Source organism: Lepisma saccharinum, chromosome 2 (assembly GCF_977018435.1).
Source record: "Lepisma saccharinum chromosome 2, izLepSacc3.1, whole genome shotgun sequence".
Taxonomy (NCBI): Eukaryota; Metazoa; Arthropoda; class Insecta; order Zygentoma; family Lepismatidae; genus Lepisma; species Lepisma saccharinum.
Genome location: NC_139230.1, coordinates 46,422,194 through 46,446,116, shown reverse-complemented (window position 1 = coordinate 46,446,116; position 23,923 = coordinate 46,422,194). Strand labels below are relative to the sequence as shown.

General features: G+C 35.8%; 1 protein-coding gene across 1 annotated transcript in view; it reads right to left on the bottom strand.

Annotated features, from left to right (window-relative positions):
• LOC145981992 (uncharacterized) overlaps positions 1-23,923 on the bottom strand; it is a 114,616-nt gene that overhangs the window by 54,550 nt on the left and 36,143 nt on the right. Inside the window, exons 4-6 of the mRNA XM_083115526.1 lie at positions 18,418-18,591; positions 12,794-12,939; positions 2,406-2,517 (exon numbers count right to left, since the gene is read on the bottom strand). Of these exons, the coding sequence (XP_082971652.1) occupies positions 2,406-2,517; positions 12,794-12,939; positions 18,418-18,591 (432 nt within the window). The remainder of the gene's footprint in view (positions 1-2,405; positions 2,518-12,793; positions 12,940-18,417; positions 18,592-23,923) is intronic.

Genomic DNA, 23,923 nt, shown 5'->3' with positions numbered 1-23,923 from the left:
TACACCAATATGCCGCCTATATCGGCCAATACCGATAGAGTACTGATTAATCAGTCCCCTTCCTAATAAAAACCAAGAGGCAACACAACATGCCATGCCATGTTGGTCATGCTTTTGGTCATCCTTTCAGTAACAGGGTGTCTACAACAAGCAGAAATGAAATTCCCTGACCTTTCCAGGTTCTCCAGGACAAAATTTGGAAATCCTGTAAGGAGGAATGGGATGGAATTCCTATGCATGTGCTCCAATGTAGTTTGTTGCAGTGGAAATTGCAATGTTGGGTGATAGTCCCATACAACACCACGGTGGTGGTGGCATTGTTTTTCATAGGGAAAATACACTTTACATCTTGGTCAGATATAACCCAATCAACCTCTGTGCAAAGCAAAAATAGCACTGGAACCAATGCTCTTGCTCATCTACTTCCTTTGCTATGAAACCTACCAATTTGGAAAAGCAATTTCAACATGACGCAGTAGCAAGAAGTGACAACAATTATTCCTGGTTTTCACTCCAAGGTGGACAGCATCAATTACCAGAATTCATGGAATATGTTGGAGTAAGCCCAGCTGTGATACAGGAGCTAGTCGATGGCATGCCTAGAGATTTTTACATGGCTGCAGTAAAAGGAAGATATGTTTGAATCATCAAGACTGCATCAGTGGGAGCCTACAACCTTGGCAGAAATGAAACTATTTTTTTAGTTTTGAGCTGTTATGTATGGTCATTTTGCTAACAAGATTAATGTCCAGAAGGCAACAGGTTAAAGTTCAGAATCATCTTAGCCAACTAATGGAGAATTTCCAGTCACCATCCTGGGGAAACTGTGCGTGTTCATGTGTCACTCATACCTTTTCGAGGGTGGCTTGTCATGCGACAATATTTGAAGCAAAAGCATCACAGATATGGAAAAAATATTTTCAAAATATGTATGGGACATGGCTACACATTTCTCTTGAAAATTTATGCTGGAAAGAGTCTTCAAGTTAGAAAAACTACACTGACAGGAGTTGTGAAGTAATTATGTGAACCTCTTTTGAATGCAGAAAGAACAGCATGTACTGGAAATTCATACACAAGCACCGAACTAACTAATTGTTGGACAAAACAAATCTTGCTGGGAACTTTGAAAAATAAGTAACAAAAAGGGTCCCCTAAAGATGTCACCCTTAAATGCCATGTGAAAAAGAGAAAAAGAGTGACATTGTTGCGAAAGAGAGTAGTAGAGGAATCACTATCCTAAATTGGAAGAACTGGCAGAATGCGACAATGCTCTCCAAGTATTCTGACAACACAGTTGAAATTTTGGAGAGAAATGGCCAAATCATTAAGAAGCTGAAAGTAGTAGTTGATTACAATACTGGAAAATCATCAGTGAACTTCAGACCAAATGGCAGCGTATTCTTTGACTTTTAGAAAAAGAGTGAAGTGGAGAAAATTTGCAATAGAATTGCTACTTTCAACTGCCATAGTGAGTGCTCAGAACCTCTGAAAGAGAAAACTGACATGTTTTCCAGGAATAAATTGCCAAAACACTTTTATTTGCACTCAACTCCCCATATATTGTCATTCTAGCATTATGGGCATCATTGTTATACTTGTGATTGACAGCGAACTAGGAGCAACAAAGTGCAAGCCACATGTTTCAGTCATAATAACCAACATCGTGTGCACCCGTTTCAGTCATTAAGACTGACGTGGCAGTGAACGTGTTAATACACGTGCCTTCTCATTTTGATGAAGATTAAATATGTCTATATACAGTGGGACCCTGATTGTATGTTCCAAATTTTACATTTTCCCTATATATTGTATGTTTCCAATCTTGGGTCCTCCTGCAAAAAAAATATATTCAACTGTATTTTATTTTACACATCAATTCTTGGAAGTTTATAATTGAGGTTTTCCTGGACACACAAATTAAAAGTACACTAGCATTTTGTAGGTTTGGTGTGTATTATTCACAATTCCCGAATATAATAAGACATTAAAAATTAATGTTAAAAACTGTACTTACGTATGCGAGTTGTGCAGGAAAGGCTGAACCTGCAAGTTGTATATAGTGATACACACAGGTTTTTTAGTATTTTAACGTTTTTAACATGAGAATAGGTTAATTGTGCAAGTTTTTAGTGAATGACGAGCTTTTTATATGCATCTAGGGTGGGGATATATCTTAAATGAATCCACACCAACCCTTGTCCACAATTCTTTTATTACATTTCGACGTGGTACTATGCTAAGTACCTAGTTTTTTCATACGAACCTGAAGAAGGGGATAGATAATCTCCGAAACGTAGTTCTAAAATAAGAAAAATAGGAACAACATACTCTCATACGTAAGTACAGTTTGTAACGTCTTTTTTTATTAAAAATACACTTGCCATGTTTCCAAATTTCCTTACCTTTCCCTCTCCATCCCTCATTGCAGCTTCTGCTTCACTTTTGATGTATGATATTTTGGTTTGAAGACTGAGATTCTCCTCACAGAGGAGAGACATGGTCTCGCGCAGCCCACTAAAGAAAAATGATCATTGAGATTTTGAGAAATGGTTTAGCCTTCGTGTATTGGTCACATCACTTATCTTAATATTCTACTATCTTATGTATGGAGAGTTGGATCAAACTATTCAGGGCAAAAAACTTGAAGGGAGAGAAAGAGAGGGAGAGTAAGCTTGTGCGTGTATGTATTTCTCTTGGGGTGAGGATGTTCTGCAAACTGTATGATATCAGTATAGTTTGAGAAAAATGTAAAGCTGGAACATAAGTTTGGTAAACATAAAATCAAGACAAACACATACTTACTGAATATGGCACTCTGCCTATACCTGAGTGATGGAATTTATGGAGCAAGATATAAATTACAGCATGTATAATCACAACAGAATGTCTCTATACTGAAAACAAAGCCCTTCAGTTATTGTGCAAAAGCATAGGTGCTGTGACACTAGATTTTCTTGTAGGATGTACAATAAAACCCTAATATATGTGTCTGATGTCTACAGCTAAGAAACTGTAAAATGTTAGTATGTAGCCAAACATATAAATCAAAAAATTGCAACTCCACTATAATTGTACACTTAGCAACATCTTATTTGACCGCCCTGAAAAATTTTAAAGTCTGGAATTCGTAAATTTGGCATCATAGCGCTTCAGAACCAACTAAGAGTAGCCAACTTTGCAACATTTCGTCTTCCTGAATGAAAACGCTCGTGATTTTTTTTTCATTCTTTCACATTCCATAAAGTAAAGATACCCTAAAGCAGTAATAAAATATATGAGTAGACGTTACGTAGAAATACGAATGTTGAAAATATTTCAAGATTCTTCGTTCTGAATTTGAAAATAGGAAAATGTATGTGCATTGTGAAACACTGAACCGGTTCTCATCCACCTGAAAAAAATTGCGGTCACATTTGAATGCAAGGAGGCAAATTTTTGATGATTTTATGCGAAATGTTTAGTAAAGACACCTTGCACAACACCAAACGATTCTGCAAAGTGTGTCTTTTCCTTGGTTCTTGACGAAAGATGGTTCAAAACTCTGGCACAATGTTGCTTCATCTGAGATTAACGTGTTTTACTCAGTTTTCTGTTAGCAATCTCCTGGAGTAGTTGGTTAGATGACAGCATTTTCGTTTTTTTACTGTTTTCGTCAAGATCGAAACATCGTAGGTTCAAATCCCACCCTTTCCTTATTATTTTTTCCTCTTTATTTACCGAGTACGAACTGTTCTAATAACGTAATATAATATTATATTATATTACTGTAAATATTTATGCGATGCATGCTCAGTGGCGGCGATTGGGTTTCAAAACTGATGGGGCAAGGTGGGGGGAGGGGAGAGGGCAAGGACAGTTTCTTTGCCTTGGTAGATAATGTTTAGCATAGTGCTGGATCATCTGCCCCTCCACACTCCATAATCGTCGCCACTGTGCATGCCTCAAGTAATGCTTCTACTAATGTTTTTAATATTTCAGTGATTGGTAGGATTTTAGGAAATACTTTTCCTTTCATTCAGCTGTTATAAGTTAACACATATTAAAACTTACATGTCAACTTTCTGCATCCGGAAATGCTGGACATAAATCACATAAATATCAACGGAAATATCCAAGAAACGTAGATAAGCATTGTCAAAAAAGATTTTGCAAAGAAGTAGGTTTGAACCCATTACCTTCAATTCCATAAGTAAACGATCCCCCTACACCATGCGGTTCACATTATTTTATGCACTCGGTTCGGATTCCACTTTAAACTGTAGGTCCACTCCCGATTAGCCTTACTATGCATAAAGTTGACTTAAAACACCAAATCAACCAATTCATCTCCTTTCAGAGTGGGCCTTCTATGATATTGTAGTCGGCCAGCATCCGAAAATACAGTTCTGCTTCGCGTATACCAGAGTGTAATTGCATTTAATATAGTGACTAATTTTACTTTAAAACTACAGATTAAAGCGATAATAGTGTCCAGAAAAATGACCATAAAGTAGATCTTTACACAAAGTATTTTAATCCATTACCAAACATTTCAGTTAAGAATAATATTATGCTTTTCCATTAACCGTATTTTCGATTCATGGTAAATTTGCTAAAAGGACCATGTCAAGAAATCTAAATATGTAAGTTTTACTAGTAAATGCATTTAAAATGCACGAAACAACAGGGGAGGAGAAAAATAAACCTCAAAAATAAGTAAAAATGCAACAAAAACTGTTAAAAATACTGACAAATAAACTAAAAGCCAAAAAAGGCCGAAAAATGCAACAAAAAATTGTAAAATAGAAAGTGTTTTCCGGCTCTAACTGAAGGGAAACGGACATGATATCAGGTTTAGCATTGTTTATAAGGGTCAGAAAAAAAGTTGATTTTTCATCAACTTCCGGACCCTAAGTAGTAATTATGACCATTGAAAAAGTTGGAGGTAACTTACTTAAAATTTTCTTGCTGAGGGATCGTATCGTCCCATATCTTCACTTCATAATAAAGAAAAACATCAAGTTCATATATCGAAAATGACTTGGAGTTTTCCACCACGAAAATATGTTTTTCATGGTTTGAAGTTTGTTAGTATTATCTTTCAAAGTTTCCATTGTTTTAATTTCACACATATTTTATATTTCATATGTTCCTCTCTCTTTTCATACAGTCTTTGGAAAAAGCTGAAGTTTCTTGTCAAACGGGGTCTGGTTCAAATGACTCCTTCTCGCTCTCCTGTTCCCACTTTAAACAAACAACAAAATACTTCATAACTAAAGGATTGCTTGTTCAAAACACGGAATTTTTACACAATTTACAAAATATGATAAAATGCCAACATACATGTTCATCATTTTCCATTTCAGCGCTTCTCGATTTTATCTGAATTCGTTTCCTCATGAAAATTGCCATGAGGAAATTATAGATATGACATTATGTGTGAATTGGTTTCTTCAAACTGGTAACAAATTTTAACATGAGCTACCTGGAGAAGAGGTAGCGTGCTTGATTCTTACGAGGGAGGTCGTAGGTTTGATTCTCCATCTAGGCAGGATTTTTTTCAGGAGTGTATTGTTGGGTATATCGTTGGTCTCTGTATTTCACAAGAGGAAAGGAAATAGTAAGAGAAAGTTATTTCGATGATAGGAGGAAGTCACATGCTTCGTGGAATGCACAGAATCAAGTTACATAGAGCTAAGTCTGTAATGGTGGTATCGAATATTGCAAAGTTAGTGCGGAAAGTTTGTTATATCTGATACTCGTACTTTCTGTTCAAAGAACGCAAACATTTTAGATACAAAGCAGTGAGGGATTAACGATCATTATGAGGTTTTGAATTTTTTGTTTGTCACTCACTATATAAATACTTATTAGTAGTTTCTTGTCGAATCAGCCTTCGTCTCAATAACAATTTATTTATGTTAATTAGCAATTTACTATTAGTTTTAGACGCATGGTAAGATGGTGGTGAGGGGATTGACAACAGTCATTACGAAGGAACGGACATAAAATTACCAATCTTAGCAATTTGAACTCATTAAACGCTCTCCTTCGTTACAGTACTGAACTATATCACTACTTAACATAACTGTATATTTTTTTAGTATATCGAAATCAAATAATCAATATTTTAGGTGTCAGTGAAGAACAAACAATAATAATAATAATAATAATAACATTACATTTTGCATCCTGAATACATATATGTGATTTGTGAATTAATCATGATGTGTGTGTTAACACAACATATGAACGATAACTAAAAATAAAAGTTTTAACTTTAAATCCTGGAAATTCTCCAACTTCTAAGGGGAAATATGCGCAGAAGGTACGACCATCAAGTGTGCATCGGATTCATTTTTTAAATATTCTAATATCAACGGTATCTGTTCAGCAAACAAAAAAAGAAAGAGGAGAGGGTGGGATTTGAACCCGCGACCTTTCACGCTTGATGAAATATTAGGAAAGCAGCACCTAACCAACTGCTCTACATTAACGTAATGACGTTTCACCCTTAAAAACATGTTGACGTTTATGAAGACTCCCACCTTCCTGAGTTTCAACCACATTTTCTCGACAATTCGTGTAAAATATATGTTTTTGAGAACTGTTCGATATTATGCAAGGTATTGTAAATAAAATGTCGCATAAACCCCTCACAAATTTGCTTCTTTCTGCACAAACTTCATGGCAATTTCCTCCAGGTGGAGAAAAACTCTATTCAGTGTTTCAAACCCCCAAATTTCAAGTCGAGCAAGCAGAATCGTAAACATCTTTCAAGGTTCTTTTTCCAATTTTTTATTTCTATTTGATTGTGTATTATAATAGCGGTTTATAGTTTCTAAGTTCATGGAAAGTGTTAAATTGAAAACCTATCACCGCAGAGTTTTTCGTCTAGTGGAAGGACCTACTCAAAGTTGGCTACTCTCACCTGGAGCTGAAGTGCAATGTTGCTAAGTTTACGATTTCGGGACTTAGAATTCTTTTGGGGCGGTCAAATAAGATGTTGCGAAGTGTACAACACTCTACTAAGCCTGAAAGATACCATAAATACGTGATCCAAAACCCATTGCAAAAAAAATATTTTAAATTCCATTTAACCATTGATTTTGTCTGAATGTTTTCCTTAGTGTAAGTCTACCAGTCTGCATTATTTAGGACCAATATTGTGTGGCAAAGTGAATGAGTTTGTTTTACTTTATGAGAATTCTGAATTTTGCATAATTCCCAAGATTTTCAGACAGACTCCAAAAAAGTATCATCTGATACATAAATGATTAAATGTGGTATTGATATGTCTAATGCAGATATTATCAACAGCTTCAAGTAATTCCAATGATAGGATTCAATTGATTCTTTGACATAGTACACTTCTGTTCACAAAAAGTGGCACACTCGTTTGAGTTGAAGCATAGCTTCATGGCTGGAAGTACAGCTGAAGTAAGTGTTCGGAAATCAGCAATATTGCTTACTATCAATCAATTTAATCATATGCAGGGAATTTTGTGTCTATCAGACTCAAAGAAAAGGGCTAACAGAAAGATTGCAGCGTAAATATTAATGAACTGGATTTTCCACGTTTACAATAACAGTAATGTAAATGTGAAATATTCCTGAAATTTATTTTAAAAAGAAATGCATTTTTTTTTATGTTCATGACGAAGTAGTTATCACAATTCGTTAGAATGGGAGGGCCCCAGGTTCAAATTTGGCCGCTGTTGCAATTCCTGAAAATGATGGGGGAAAATATCTCGGAAATAGTGTTATCCTAGTCCAGGAGAAGGCTTGAAGAATAAATAAACCCCTTCCCCATACACTTTGGCAAACAGAAACGCAAAGTTGGCACTGAAAAGGCGATGGGGAAAAATAATAGAAATCCTAAAAGAAGAAGAGTTTATGTCACAGCCAGGGGGGCACATGAGAGTGAGAGGAGGGGTACCCCCCCACATCAGGCTATTAAAAATAAGTAAATGGTTGTCATCTCATTTAATTTTAACAGTAAATGGAATTTTTGTAAAATAAAATTTGTCGGGCATTACTTGTTTTACATGTGCACGTCGGTTTCGTAATGGAGAACAAAAATAGAATTGTGACTCTTGTAAAATTTGTACTGAATGAATGAATGTCATTGTAGATTCTAGAATAATGACTCTTCATTTTTAAATAAATAGATTAAAATAAAAAAAGTGCTGTACCGTTGGATAATGAGATTCGTTGTCACATAGCAGAATCCGCTATATTGAGGGAAACTAGAGAAGGTTGTCATTTAGGGTTGCAAACACTAACCTTCCACAAATCACCATTTCCCAAAGTTTTCATTAATTTTCATGCACAAGCTACACTTGTATTTTGTCAGCAATGTGTATAGATTATAAAGCCTATATGATGAAGTGTATTGCTTTCAAATTAATGTAATTAGTGAGAAGCGACATTAAAATTTCGAGCTGGACAGGAAAAGATGCAATCTTATGGATAAATTACTCAAATAGCTTGGTTTCTTCATCGTGACTTGTGGCCATGTCGATTAAAGGCCAGCTTTGTAAGCTGAAATCCTAGGTTCGAGTCCTCGTGTCTCCAAAATATTTTTTCTTACCAAATGGGTGCTACATAATGTATTTTATTCTCGTCACACCAATTGCAGCCTGAAACTTTGTTATTGTTTGCATGCCAATAAGAAAATATGCATTGAAACTGTTACTCATTCAGAGAACGTGACTGTTACTCAAGACTACTTGAAATTAAGATATTTTAGTTGCTGCTAAGCCTCGATATTTAAAACAAGTGCTAAAATTGAAGATTGATGTGTGATATAACACAACGTTAATATTCTCAAGAAGAAAACCACTCAAATTAAATGAGTAAGTTGTGAGGAACGTCAGCAGATGTATTTTAAGATGTTCCGTCATTCACGTGTCCCTATCTTAGTTTTATACATTGATAGATATTTATAAGTGACCCACTCGATGAATGCTCGCACCTTATGAGTAATTTTCAGATGGGAAAGAAAGAAAACCTGGTCCAAATTGTAATGTCAAGATGTGTGCAGATTTTAGATGTTATTATCAGAAACAAACAGAATTAATCAGTAACTACAATTATTTACCTAAACATTACTCATATGGCACTTAGAATAGAGCTGTAAAATATGTATTTTGGATAATTAGCTGGTTGAATTATTCTTCTTATATTATACTTATTATACTTCTGCTTTCGAGGCGCAATTTGAGTGAAACAGCTGAATCCAGACTGCAATCTAATATTAATAACAATACAACCATTGAAGTATAGAGAAATGAAAGGGACAAATATGTAGTTTCCATTCATATTATACTATGCAGGTAACGTCTGGTGTAACTTATCGTATGAATTGGTTTTAAGTAAATTCCATGTTACATTCCATGGAATGTTTGTTTCCTTTTCACGAACTATCTGAATAAAAGCTTCCTCTTGTCTGTTGGCTTTCGCGGAAGCTGCTTTAGACTGCCACGGTCAGGTATTCGCCGTGTTCGAGTAAGGTAAGCACTAGTGACATAGTCACGTGAACCTGACAATCCAGCTGTTTCTTCTCTGCTACTGAGAAGCAGAAACAATTCATTTTGCTTTGGTATAAATTAACAAACTGCAAGGGTCGCGAGTTCGTACCCTGTCACGATAAGAATTTTTTTCTTCTCTTTATTTACGTGGTAAACAGTGAAGTGTAGCAAGATTCAAAAGTAGATTTTGATATTTCGGTTTACTTTGGCATTTCGAAAACTGCCAACGTTCAATTCAATAGCAAACATATAAATAAAAACATATGGTGCTAACGGGAAACCTATATTTCTGCGCTTTAGAAGGTTGCATAGAGAAGGAAAAATTATACATTTATTTCAAATATCTCTTGATTTTTACAGGGGCACGTGGCAAAGTGATTTTTTTTTCAAAATGTGTCAAAAGTCTTTGGATATGTCACACTCACACTTGGGACAGGAATCACAGTTGCAAGTGAGAACTGAACCACTATGTGTCTGCCAACTGCTATCACACCCAGAGCCACTCTATTACAAGGGGACTAATTTACAACACAACATACAAGTCTCTCTCTCATGTCACGAAATTTATCAATTTCTAATTTAGCTCACAATTAAGCTGGAGAACTATAAAATTAACTCTAAAAAAAAAAATCATTTTCCAACAACATAAAAATCAAATAATCCACATTTCTAGATAAAAAGAGACAGGCAAACTTTCCATCATGTTTATGAATTATATAGTCACTGAAAATAGTGCTCTCTTTTTAAATAAACACTACTAGAAAGAAATTTTTGTCGATAATTTTAGTTAAAAGTAGTTATTTTTTTAAATCTTAGTAATAACTCCTGCAACCGGATCAAATGATATTCCTTGACATTTACAAAATTACAGATTTAGAAGAGAGGGTTGATCCAAACACTTACTCGAGCACTATGAAATAACACAAAACAGCTAATCATCCAAAAGACATATTTTACAGCTCTATTCTAAGTGCCATATGAGTGATGTTTAGGTAAATAATTGGAGTTACTGATTTATTCTGTTTGTTTCAGAGAATAACATCTACAATCTGCGCACGTCTTGACTTTACAATTTGAACCAGGTTTTCTTTCTTTCCCATCTGAAAATTACTCTTAAGGTGCGAGCATTCATTGAGTGGGTCACTTGTAAATATCTATCAATGTATAAAACTAGGATCATGACACGTGAATGACGGAACATCTTAAAATACATCTGCTGACGTTCCTCACAACTTACTCATTTAATTTGAGTGGTTTTCTTCTTGAGAATATTAACAGTGTGTTATATCACACAACAATCTTCAATTTTAGCACTTGTTTTAAATATCGAGGCTTAGCAGCAACTAAAATATCTTAATTTCAAGTAGTCTCGAGTAACAGTCACGTTCTCTGAATGAGTAATAGTTTCAATGCATATTTTCTTATTGGCATGCAAACAATAACAAAGTTTCAGGCTGCAATTGGTGTAACGAGAATAAAATACATTATGTAGCACCCATTTGGTAAGAAAAAATATTTTGGAGACACGGGGAGTCTAACCGAGGATTTCAGCTTACAAAGCTGGCCTTTAATCGACATGGCCACAAGCCACAATGAAGAAACCAAGCTATTCGAGTAATTTATCCATAAGATTGCATCTTTTCCTGTCCAGCTCAAAATTTTGATGTCGCTTCTCGCTAATTACATTAATTTGAAAGCAATACGCTTCATCAGATAGGGTTCATATGCTGTAGACATTGCTGACAAAATACAAGTGAAGCTTGTGCGTGAAAATTAATGAAGACTTTGGAAAATGGTGCTTTGTGGAAGGTTAGTGTTTGCAACCCTAAATGAAAACCAATCTCTAGTTTCAGTCAATATAGCGGATTCTGCTATGTGACAATGAATCTCTAACTAACAGCACATAATTTTTTTATTTTAAACTATTTATTCAAAATAAAGATTCATTATTCTGGAATCTATGGAGACATTCATTCATTTGGTAAGAATTTTACGGGGGTCACAATTCTATTTTTGTTCTCCATTACGAAACCAACGTGCACGTGTAAAACAAGTAAAGCCCGACAAATTTTATTTTACAAAAATTCAATTTACTGTTAAAATTAAATGAGAGGACAACCATTTACTTATTTTTAATAGCCTGATGTGGGGGAGGCTACCTCCTCTCATGTGCCTCCTGGCTGTGACAAACTCTTCTTCTTTTAGGATTTCTATTATTTTTCCCCATCGCATATTCAGTGCTAACTTTGGGATTCTCTTTGCCAAAGTGTATGGGGAAGGGGTTTATTTATTCTTCAAGCCTTCTCCTGGAATAGGATAATACTATTTTAAAAATATTTTTTTTTGCATTCATTTTCAGGAATTGCAACAGCACTATTTCTGTCTCGCTTATACATATTGATTTTTTTTCCTTTTCGTTATATAGTGTTGCTTTTCTTCCATTTTCGGCTACTTGCAACGATGAAGAACACCCAAGCTCAGGCCAAATTCGAACCTGGGACCCCTCGAATTCTAACGAATTGTGATAACTACTTCGTCACGAACATAAAAAATGCATTTCTATTTAAAATAAATTTCAGGAATATTTCACATTTACATTACTGTGATTTTAACGTGGAAAATCCAGTTCATTAATATTTACGCTGCAATCTTTCTGTTAGTCCTCTTCTTTGAGTCTGAGAGACACAAAATTCCCTGCATATGGTTAAATTGATTGATAGTAAGCAACACTGCTGCTTTCCAAACACTTACTTTGGCTGTACTTCCGGCCACGAAGCTGGACTTCAACTCAAACGAGTGTGCCAGTTTTTGTGAACAGAAGTGTACATAATCAAGAACAAGGCCACCTAAATTATGGTAGACCAAGGATCTCTGCTTCCTACCTTACTACTGATAACATGTAATTTTATTTTCAGGCTTTAACTTTCGTACAATTAAAATGTAACATGGCCTGTGTCAAATTGCTGAAGTAATAATTTAGCCATGAAGACAAAAATAATTAGAGATAACCCTGGTTAATAAGAATATTTGTAATGTAGTATGTTATGTAATGTACCAAATGTGTACTGAAATATGAATATTTTTTTAAAAAATTATTCATAATATAAAACAGCTGCTATGTTCTACTAATATACAGTGGTGGAAAACAAACATTCTTCCCCCATAGGGTTAAAGTATTTTAGTGTTTTTCCACCAATGTATATGGTATTTCTCAATCATGTAATAAGATATTAAAATATGAGCAAACACATGTTTCAATTTGCATTTAATGGATTTACCTAAGTTCAACTTCTAGTTCCTGCCTGTACTTCACTTCTTTGGAAAGCTCGAAATTTTTTTCTTGTAGTTCACTTTGCCTGCATGCCAACTCATCACCCCTCAAACTCAAACTCCTTTCAAACTGTTCAGTTAAGGTCTGCATTTCCTGGGATAAGAAACGTGTAAATAAGTCTCTGATTTTTAAAATTAATAAACCAAACAAACAAAAAATAATAAACCATTTTTACAATTAATTCCAGTCTTATGATAGGTTGGTGTTTGGTGTTTATACATTCAGAGAAGTATCAGATATATATATAGATTCATTGGTGAAATTCCCAATTAATTTTCCAATCCAGTATTTCTGCTCAATAGCTTGCTTCAACAGTTTTGCAATTTTGTTATTTTTATAATTATTTTTAACACAACAAATTATTACAATTATCAGAAATTTTACCAATATTGATTCAGTTGTTGCATCAAGTCCACATTATACACAGTAAGGCTAATCATTACTGGCCCTACAGTTTAAAGTGGAATCCAAACCACTATATGCCTCCACTAGGAATCGAACCCAGGACCCCATGATTACAAGGCGATGATGCTACCACCATGCTATCAGGGAGGCCAGAAATTTTACCAAATAAATGATAGCCTGGTATGCCTACATAACCCCTTACAGAAAGAGTATCGATTAATCTGCCATACCCTTATTTCACCTTAGGGCTCATTTATTTCAGTGCTTAAGATGTGATGCCATGTTAATTCAATTCATAACAAAATGATGAAAGGCTCCTAGCACAATCTACATGCATGTTCTAAATGTTTCCTTTGATGTATTCATCATCATCATGTTAATATGGTGTCAGAACTGCAATGTTTTAATTGTACAAATGAGACCTCACTTGAGTAGGCAAAACAGTATGATTAACAAGCCCTAAAACAATTTCTAACATTTGTGTTACACAACTTTCATACCTTGCTTGATTTTCATTCTTGAAAGCAGGAAACACAATATAGGGCATTTCCATGTCAAATCAACCAGTACATAAACCTTTGATGATATGGACTTTGCTAAATTTTGTACATATGAAATATATTTTAAAAAATTGAATTTTTCCTGTTGCAGATTTTTGAGACTCCAAATTGTAATAATTGACAAAGCTGACCCGAAAACTCCAGACAACAGTTTAAATTAAATTTAAACCTGTTTAAACTACAGGACTGGGCATGGCCTCATTTTAAAACTTATGGAAAAAGGCTTTCATTTGATATGTAACATGCTTGGCGTATTGAGCCAATTTCTTTTCAAAAATTTAATTTTACAATTTACAAAAACTGAAATTTTCAAATTAGAAACTTGATACACACCCACCGAAGGCAGAATCAGAATTTCAGAATGGCATTTTTCTAGTATCATATGTAACAAAATTTTTTGCAGGTCAATTAATTTAAGTTACCATATTTTACAAACCCAACCAATATATGAATACAGAAGGATGCATACCTAACCACCTAAGAAATACAGGAGCACACATAAGCAACTGCTTAGTGATAAAATATATGAGGGTTGTGTCATTTACTCTTGCATCAGTTAGTATGTTCTATTGGTAACTGTTACTGGGCCCATTGTGCAAAGAATGGCATGTCCTGAGATCTTAAGACGATAAGTGATGCTTCTGGCCAACATGGATGCAAGGAGGAGATCTCCACTTAACATTTTACATCATTTTTCGAAAGTATACATCCCACCCATTAATTGGCAGTGTGTGCACAGGCAACAAGAACTGTGAGTAAAGAGAACATTTTCAACATCTGCATCATCTTACACGCAATGTACCAAGGTTTCTTCAGATGCAGAAAATACTTCAGTCTCCACCTTTCCTGTGCTTGCAGGCATCAATTCATGAAATTTCTAAGTCCCTATTACAGTTGTAGCTTCATCAATCCATGTCTGTAAAGGTTTCTCTTCATAGAGAGAAAGTTAGTAATGGAATATTCTCTGGCCACCACTGCAATAGCTGAAGATGCTCTCGACACTTAAACAAGGATCACTTATCACTAGCAAAACCACTGTTGACGGATCTTCCTAATTTCTTAAATGCACTTCCTGATCATTCCGCTTCAGTCTGTAGAAGCCACCTCTCGACGATCTGGTTACGCTGCAACTCTTCCCTTCTTCCAGGCTGCAAGTTCACTGCTCAAGTTCCTTTTTGGGATCGAACTCACTATTCAATTCCATGTTTCAACGTAAGAAAATCTAAAAAAATGTCAACTGCTCGTGTCACTGCAAATTTTCCAAGTTTTGCCAGCAACGAGCATGCGAACACGAACCGCAAAGACGCGACCTAACCGCCGACTGCACTCTTTGTGCGCCAAAAGTCCAGAACAGTCTATTACTTAAGAGGGGAGTGAAGTGTTCTTTCTCCTCATTCGTTCCGGAAGGAAAAGTCTTACAATAATCGGTTATACCACCTCAAGACTTTAGTGTAGTAAATTGTGTTCGCCGATGGGGAAACAACTGTTTGAAAGACTTATCATTGAACAAAGGAACTGTCGATCCAGTATCAACTTTACATTGTACAATTTGCTTATCAATACACAGATCAACTATGCATGGTTCTGCTGACACAAGAACATTAGTGCCATCTATAGCTCGTGATCTTGGCTTGAAAGTAACACTCTTTGCTCCTGAACAAGTAAGTGTTTCATCTTCCACTTGTGTATTTTCTGTGTTCAATGAAATAGTGCAAGTACTATCTTCTGGCGGATGAGAATCACTAACTTTAACGTGCAATAAAGACAAACCATGAAATTCATTATGTATGCTTTGTTCACTAACAATAGCATCTAAAGGTTTAATATTAGACTTAAAAGTTTGATCCAAGGTAATTTTCTTACTCGTAAGTTCATGGTTCTTTTTCCTAAACTTGTATTTTACATGCCAATGACCTTTCTTCTTACAAAATGAACATACCGAATATCTTGCTGGACACTGTCCAGGATCATGTCTTCTGGAGCATCTATCACATTCTTCAATGCTTTTATAATGTCTATCCTGAGGATTAACGAAGTTCTTTTTCTGTGCTTGCAAGGACTGGAAACCTGGTTTAAATTTCTGTGTCCCAGAAAATGCAACTAGATTCAGACTACATTCCTTTTCACAATGTATGAACATTTGTGTTTCCTGTTGAATTAGTTCCATTTGAAGCACAACATCTTGACATTTTGCTGGAGTCAATGTAGGCTCAGACAGAAATTTCTTTCTAATGGCGTCAGACCGAATGCCTACAATTATTAGCTCTACAATGGCTTCCTGTAGGTACTGGGCAAAACTACATTTAAGTGCTTGTTGCTTAACACATACTATAAATTGTGTTGCATTCTCGCTACTTTCCTGCATGCACTGTCTGAACTTGAAACATTCCACATATTTGTTTATTCTCTGGCCATAATGTTTAAGCAGATTGTTCTTGAGGGTCAAATGCGGTTGCTGTTTAACTGGTTCTGGTGCAAGAATACTTTTCAGCACCTTGAATGTTTCAGATCCATAACTGCAATCAGTATGGGTACCTTCCTGACTTCATTAACATCATGAGCCAAACAAGACTGTTCAAACCTTGTTAAATAATCTTCTATCTCTTCCGAATCTGGCTGGAATAAATTCACACCGAACATATTTATAATTGTGAACAACTAAATATCACGATATCATAGATACAATCCTTATCATACTGATTTAAACTTGCCCTTGTACAATTATTGTAAATAATACACAAACCATGTAATATTGGTTCTTACCGTAGAAATTGATCAAACGGACACAATTTCTCTTTGCATATACCTATGCTGGAATGATGATTGTTCCTACTCTTCATAACGTCTTCATCCCTACTTCTTCTTACGAAGAATCACCAAGAATATTATGTACAACTGTGCCATAGATGTAAGCCTTGTTATGTGTGTGATTCCTTATCTATACATGCACAAAACATACAAAATATGTAGGTTCAAATTAAACAACATAACTTTAATGCCTGGAAGCCATTCAATCACGTACATCTTACACCTGGTTACTATGACAACCAATCAATAACATGCTATAAAATACAAATTCTTCTTCTTCCTCTTCATGCATCTATCATAAATCACACACAGAAAAGAAAAGTTTATATTCTGCAGCCTGGACTAATGTTCACTGTAGAAGAAGAATAAATATGATGTATGTACTGCAGTATAAACAGAAAGAAGTGCTAGGTAACAGGTGTTGATGAGAAAGTACTTTAGCCAGTGTTTACTGCGTAATTGGTGGTGTGTGGGGTTCAGAACTACCATACCAGCTCTCAAACCCCCCCATCACACCAAAAAAGCCATCCTATTTTCCCTAGCCCTCAGAGGCCACAACCTCAGCTCATCCCAAAAAAACTATAACCTATGCCTCCATCAAGCCCTAATCTATCAAGGCTACTCCCACTCTCATCAACAAATAAGTCACTAGAGCCACCTACCACACCCACACCAAGCAATCCAAAACCAACCACCTCCCCTCCTGCATTGATCACCCAATATCACCCTCACCTTATGAAGATCAAACACCCTTCACCCCCTCCTTCCCATCAATCACAGTGATTTGGGATCACACAAGGAATATCTTTTGGGACAAACCTGGAGTCATCTTCCCTCCCTCCTCCCCAACCCTGCCAAAACCCTCAAGAACATCTTGGTTCAAAATACACAGAAACACCCTCACCCTGCTCCCCTCAGGTGCAAGACCTGCCCCATATTCATCATCTCCCCTCTCTACTACTGCTGGTAAGTTCCCTCTTCACCCGAAGGGTACCTGCCACTACACCAGTCTCATGTACACCCCTCAGCTACCGAATCTGTGGTGACTTTCATTTTGGCTTAACATCTAACCCTGAACATCAGAATCAATAACCTAAGTTCAACTCAATCAACACTTTCCTTCCTGAACCTCATCCATGACCAAATATGCAGCAAACACTTTATCATAGATGCATGTTACCTAGCACCTCTTTCTGACTACACTGCAGTACCGACACCATCTTAATTCTCCTTCGACAGTGAACATGAGACCAGGCAGTGAAATATGAACCTTTCTTTTCTGTGTGTGATAAGTGTTTACTGTCTCCTACTTTACAATTAGCCAAATCCAAGATATCAAATTCCAAAATTTACTTACTTTGGTTAATCTGATATGGAATTACCTCATTTTAACATCTCAATCTATTCATTTATGTTTCAGGGAATGAAAAATGCAGTTGCAAATGAATATACTGGCATAAAGCACAGAATTCTTCAACCGAATAAAAACTCCACAACTTCTTTCTGTTATAACTGGTTACTCAAATTTCTTTTCAATTTTCAAGCTCTGCAGCCACCCTGAAAAACTGGGGAAAAAATCCAAGTTGGTAAGGCTGTGGACCTAGGTGATTTCATATGGAATGATGCAACATGAAGTACACACTACATTTAGCTCCATGACATCATTTGAATTTAGGAACTGTGTGAATGATAACTGCAATACCACAATGAAGGTTCTCAAGCTCTATTTTTCATTAACATTTGGAAGAACACGTTAGTAAATTAAGAACACCAGAAGAATTTTATCAATGAAACTTACGTTATTCCACTCCTGTTCCTTACTGCACAGCATTTCACTGTGTCTCTTATGCAGCCATTCAATTTCCTTCTTTTGACCTCTTTCCACATCCAGGGTCTTGAAAAATCTTTCCTCTAACTCGCTGTATTTCCTTTTGGACTCCTCCAACTTATTCATCAGTTCCTGATTTTCAACCTGAAAAAGTTGAAAGTTACATAAGGTACAAAAAGTACAAAGTGAACACACAGTTTTTTATGCTATTCCAAAGAATTCCTTTGGTTGCTTCATTGGACAAAAAAAGAGAAATTAAGATCAGAGCTAAGCAAGCTCACATTTAGGTGTAACTGGTATCAGTAGTATCGTATCAATCCATAAGATTATATTTTATTTTAAAAGCCTCTCCGAATGCTTCATGTTGACCAGGGCATTCACTTGTTTATCTCAGTTGTCTCAACCTCTGTGGTATGTTAATTATGCACAGTGTTGTGCTATGCAAACCTCCTGAGGTATTCAGGAAATAGGAAGTTCCATCTGCCTATGGAGTCAGCGGTTTGCATAGCACAACACGGTATGCACCAAAACTGTCAATGCAATGCAAACTGGTAAGCCTTCCTGTGCATAAAGTGGACTTAAAACACCAAATCAATCAATCAATTACTCTGAATTGAATAGAAAAATTCTAAAATGCAGTAGCACAATGTATCTCCAACTATTGTTCCATAGTTTATCATAAAATATCATTAATACATACTATGGAGAAGCAAAAAAAAATAGTGGTGTTACCATCTATTCCTAAGCAATCTATTTGTTCTAGCAATGGATATGTATCCTAGTTTCTTGAAATTAATGTACCAGAAAAGACCATCTTCAGAGAAACTGTTTCTTCTTTCCACCTCTGTTTGATCAGTCTTTAGTGCCCAGTGCCAAAAATGGTTTCAGACAGTGGGATGGGCATACAGTCTCTACAATAAAACAACATTTACCTAGCTTTCTGCTTACCAGTACCTATGTTTTATATTGTGTAATCCATTTTTTTTAAAAAATGTGACAAATTACCAGACTGAAATCAAGAAATGTTTACATGGTTGTAGGACCCTGCGATCACATAATGAAAAAAAAAGTTAACTCTGCATGATAAATAGTTTTCCTTCTGTGAAATTTCTTGTCCAGCACTGCACATTTGTTAAACCAGTATCAAGAGTGTTACAGGCAGAAGGGGCTCCCATCTGTTAAGAGTTAGCAAAGCAGGCTGTTAATTGTTCCTGAGCTGAGGTACTAATCAAAGAAGAAAGTGATTGCACCAATCCCACTCACCTGCATAAACAGACTATTGCGGTTAAGGATTATATGGTTTTGACCCTTAAGTCTGCCAACTTGCTATCTATTATGTGCACACGATCTACAGACAAACAGCACCAATATAGCAAAGGTCATAAATGTCAGGTGACTGAAAGAGTCTTTTATATACAGGGTGTCATTTTAATGGCAGCCACGATCCAAAGCAATGTATAGACGGCATCAAAACATTCAACTATTCTCAGTAATATTTTTTCTCATTGGTGAGTCATTTCAGCACAATAGTCGTTCAAAGAAGCCTGTTTTGCCACCTGTGCATGGCAGCAATTAATTAACAATTTATTGAAAACTCCACATGATGTATCAGTTCTGTCTTTTTTTATCTTTAGTATACATATGAAGGTATGACATATTCGAATTACAAAACAATATAGCTATTGGTACTATTATTAACAAGTGAAGTTTGGAAAAGTCCTTATTTCCCTTTTGTTACCTGCATATTATTATGGGATAGATTCATATAAATGGCTATAACTTCTAAACTACTACATCTTTTCAAAAAATTAAAATTCTACAAGCAAGAATAAGTAAAAATCAACATTTTAAGCAATGTCCAACCATTAGGGTTCAGGGTGGGAACATTGGGGCAAGTACCCAATATTCAAAATTTGCCAGACCACATGGTAGCGCATGACAGCAATTAACGTGCCATTTCTTGAAAACTATATACTATATTTCAGATCTGTCTTTTTTGTTCATTAGTATGCCTCTAAAGATACTACATACTCCAATTACAATACATCATTGTTATTATTGTATATTAATATTATTATTATTAACAAGCCCCATTTGAAAAATACCTTTGTTTCCCTTTGTTACTATGGAATAAATTGAAGATAAAGAGGCTATATATAACTGCTCAAACACTGCATCTCTTTCAAAAAATTAAATTCAAAATTTAAGAATGAGTAAAAATCAACATTTAAGTAACATTCGACAATTAAGGGTCCAGGGAAGGGTGTGGGGCAAATTCCCAAAACTTGGAAATTTTCCGTAATTACACAAAATTTCCTAATGCCTTAATTACCATTTTTTAAAAAAAGTTGTGGCACAAGCATTACATATCCTCATTGAGTGGTCTTCTGTCGTGCATCTCTCCAAAGTTGGTCCATCCAGCTTCCATAGGGCCGACGCTAGAAGCAAAATTCTGCACATTTTTCCGAAGCTGGCAACGCTGCCACAATAATGATATTATCTTTACTCAAGAAGCATCAGTCTGTTTTAATTCTATTATATCTCATTAATATACTATAAATATATACAATAAATATGAATCATTGTGGTAAACACATCAAATTTTCAGAATATGCCACCATTAAACACTTATTTTCAACACATACAGGGTGCAGCAGAACCAACTAAGCAGTTTTAAGCAGCAATAAAAAGTAAATCTGGATATATAGAGAAAAAATGTATTTGTTTTCTAAATTAGTACAATATACCATTTTACATTCATTTAGTTTTGAAAATAATGTCCTCAAGATGGCAGCCGTCAGCATCAATACATTGTTGTAGACGATCCCTGAAGTTTCGAGCAGCTCTTGCACACATATCGCGGGGTATGGCATTCACTTCGTCAATAATCCGCTCTGTTAACTCTGGTAGGATGTGAGGGTGGCTTTTGAAAACCTTTTCCTTCAGATATCCCCAAAGGAAGTAGTCACAAATGCCCAAATCTGGTGACCGCGCAGGCCACCGGACATCACCCTTCAAAGAGACGAGGCGTCCCGGAAACATTTCTCTCAAAACATCAAGTGAAATTCGAGCTGTGTGGGCAGTAGCTCCATCCTGTTGGAACCACAAGTCCCCCAGTCCATGTTCTTCAACAATCTCGTCCATTCTGGGTTGCAGAAAATTTTGCAACATTGAAACATAACGTGTGGAATTCACTGTCACTGTCACTCCTTCCTCCTCAAAAAGTAAGGGCCTACCATGCCAAATTGTGATATGGCACACCACACTGTCAATTTAGGAGAATGTTGCGGTCTTTCATGAATAATGCGGGGGTTATGTTCAGCCCAGTAGCGAAAGTTTTGCTTATTCACGCACCCACAAAGATGAAAATGTGCATCGTCACTACTGAAGAAAGCTGCATTCGGAGGGATCTGAGCAAGCATTTGCTCACACAGATTTTTACAGTTGGCGTAGTCTGCTGGGCGTAATTCTTGAGCAATCATTATTTTGAAAGGATGAAACTTCAAATCGCAGTGCAGAATCCTTCTCAAACTGCGGTCTAAAATCCCCAATGCAACAGCATGTCGTCGAGCAGAACGTTGCGGCGATTGTTGAACTGCTGTTCTCACCCGCTGCACATTTTCTGGCGTTCTGATGGATCTGCGTCGGCCATGTGTATCTCTTCTTAGTGTGCTACCAGTTTCCTCCAACTGCCGAACCCACGACCGAATTGTGTTTGCATTAGGAACGGCATTGTTGCGTGGAATGTTGAACTGGCGCCGAAAAGCTCATTGTGTAGCTATCACAGATCTGTTGTTTTCATAATACGCTCGAACGGCAAAACCACGATGTGCACCGGTCCAGACCATCTTAGCTACTGAAATGGGGTCAACGCCTGAACAAAAGCAGACCACGTGCAACTGCCCACCCCCACCACAGCTCCCGCGGTAATCGATAGAAACTGCTTAGTCGGTTCTGCCGCACCCTGTATTTGACAGTACATAAGAAAAGTTATTACCGTATTTAACCCTCAACTGGGCAACCAGTGTCTGTCAGACACTGTTGCTTACATTTTTTTGTCACATACTCGAAACAATACTTTCTGCGAACATGATCTTTTTTTGACTTTCTTTGTATCTTTCTTTTCTCTCATTTCACAATATTTGACTTTGTTTGATAAAGAAGGTCAGACTAAAAAAGTTTTCCATTTCACTTACATAATTATTGCAGCAATATTTTAATTCGAAGTTTGTAAACATATAAACAAAAGTTGTAATATTATTTGCATATGTATTAACAAATGTTTAATAAAAAATAAAAGTATTTAATAAGACCACATAAAAATATTATTAATGCTAAAATAAAAGAAATAAAAAATATATGAGCAAATAAAACAATTTCCTCACACTATCTTCCGCCCTAACATGTTTCATAACTATACTGCAAAAAAAAATTACGATGATGATGATGAATATGATGGATTTAGGGACATAATGATGATTAGGTTAAATATCATGTTACTCGCTTATTTCCCCAGCGATGCAACATAAAAATATCGCATTAGAAGGTCAAGATCCATTTAAAACAATGCAGTGTCTGACAGACACTGCTTGCCCCAACACATTACAAAATTATCTTGCCCAGATCAGGATTAATCATCTATAATGCACACTTTTTACCAAAATATTTGGGCTCAAAAACTGTGGTGTGAATAATACACAAAATAATTGGGACAGCCAACATTAAAACCACACATTTTTCACAGGGTGGCTACAAACAAGCAGATATGAAATTCCCTGACTTTTCCAGGTTTTCCAGGACAAAATTTACATTTTTCCCTGACAATTATAAACTAAATAAACTAAGTAAAATAAAATACTACTGATATTCTTGTGTTATTTATGCCTAATTGGTAGGGATCTTGATTTTTCATAATTTTTTTTTTCTAAATTGGTGCCTATCTCCCCCCTCCGAAATTCACATTTTCATTTTAATGCCTTTCTGGGGAATATACCTAAATTTATACTTTCATGGCATTTTTAAAGTACTGTTTCAAATTTTAGGTCTCATGGGCTATGCCTCTTTGTGAGAGTTTGATACCTTGGAAGTTATTTTGACAAAGTTATTTTCCATACCCCTTTTTAATCTTACGGTAAGGGTTTTTAGATAAGGGGAGTTTTCCCGATATATACTGAAGGGTTCATACTGGGCAGCTCACCTACAAATTCTAAATCAATCAATCAATCTCACATTATATATACTGATATATTACGGTACCAAAAATTGGCATTATCTTTTTTTTTTTACTTTTTAGTGTTATATTTTCCAAAATTTGTGATTTTATTTTAGATTTTCCTGCCAAATATACCAAAACGTACACTTCCATTGTGCTTTTGAACTATCATTTTCATATGTAGCTCACATTGTCTACGTATTTTTGTGACAGTTTGATATGTTCAAACCGATTTTTAAGGAAGTTATTTTCCATTATTTCTCG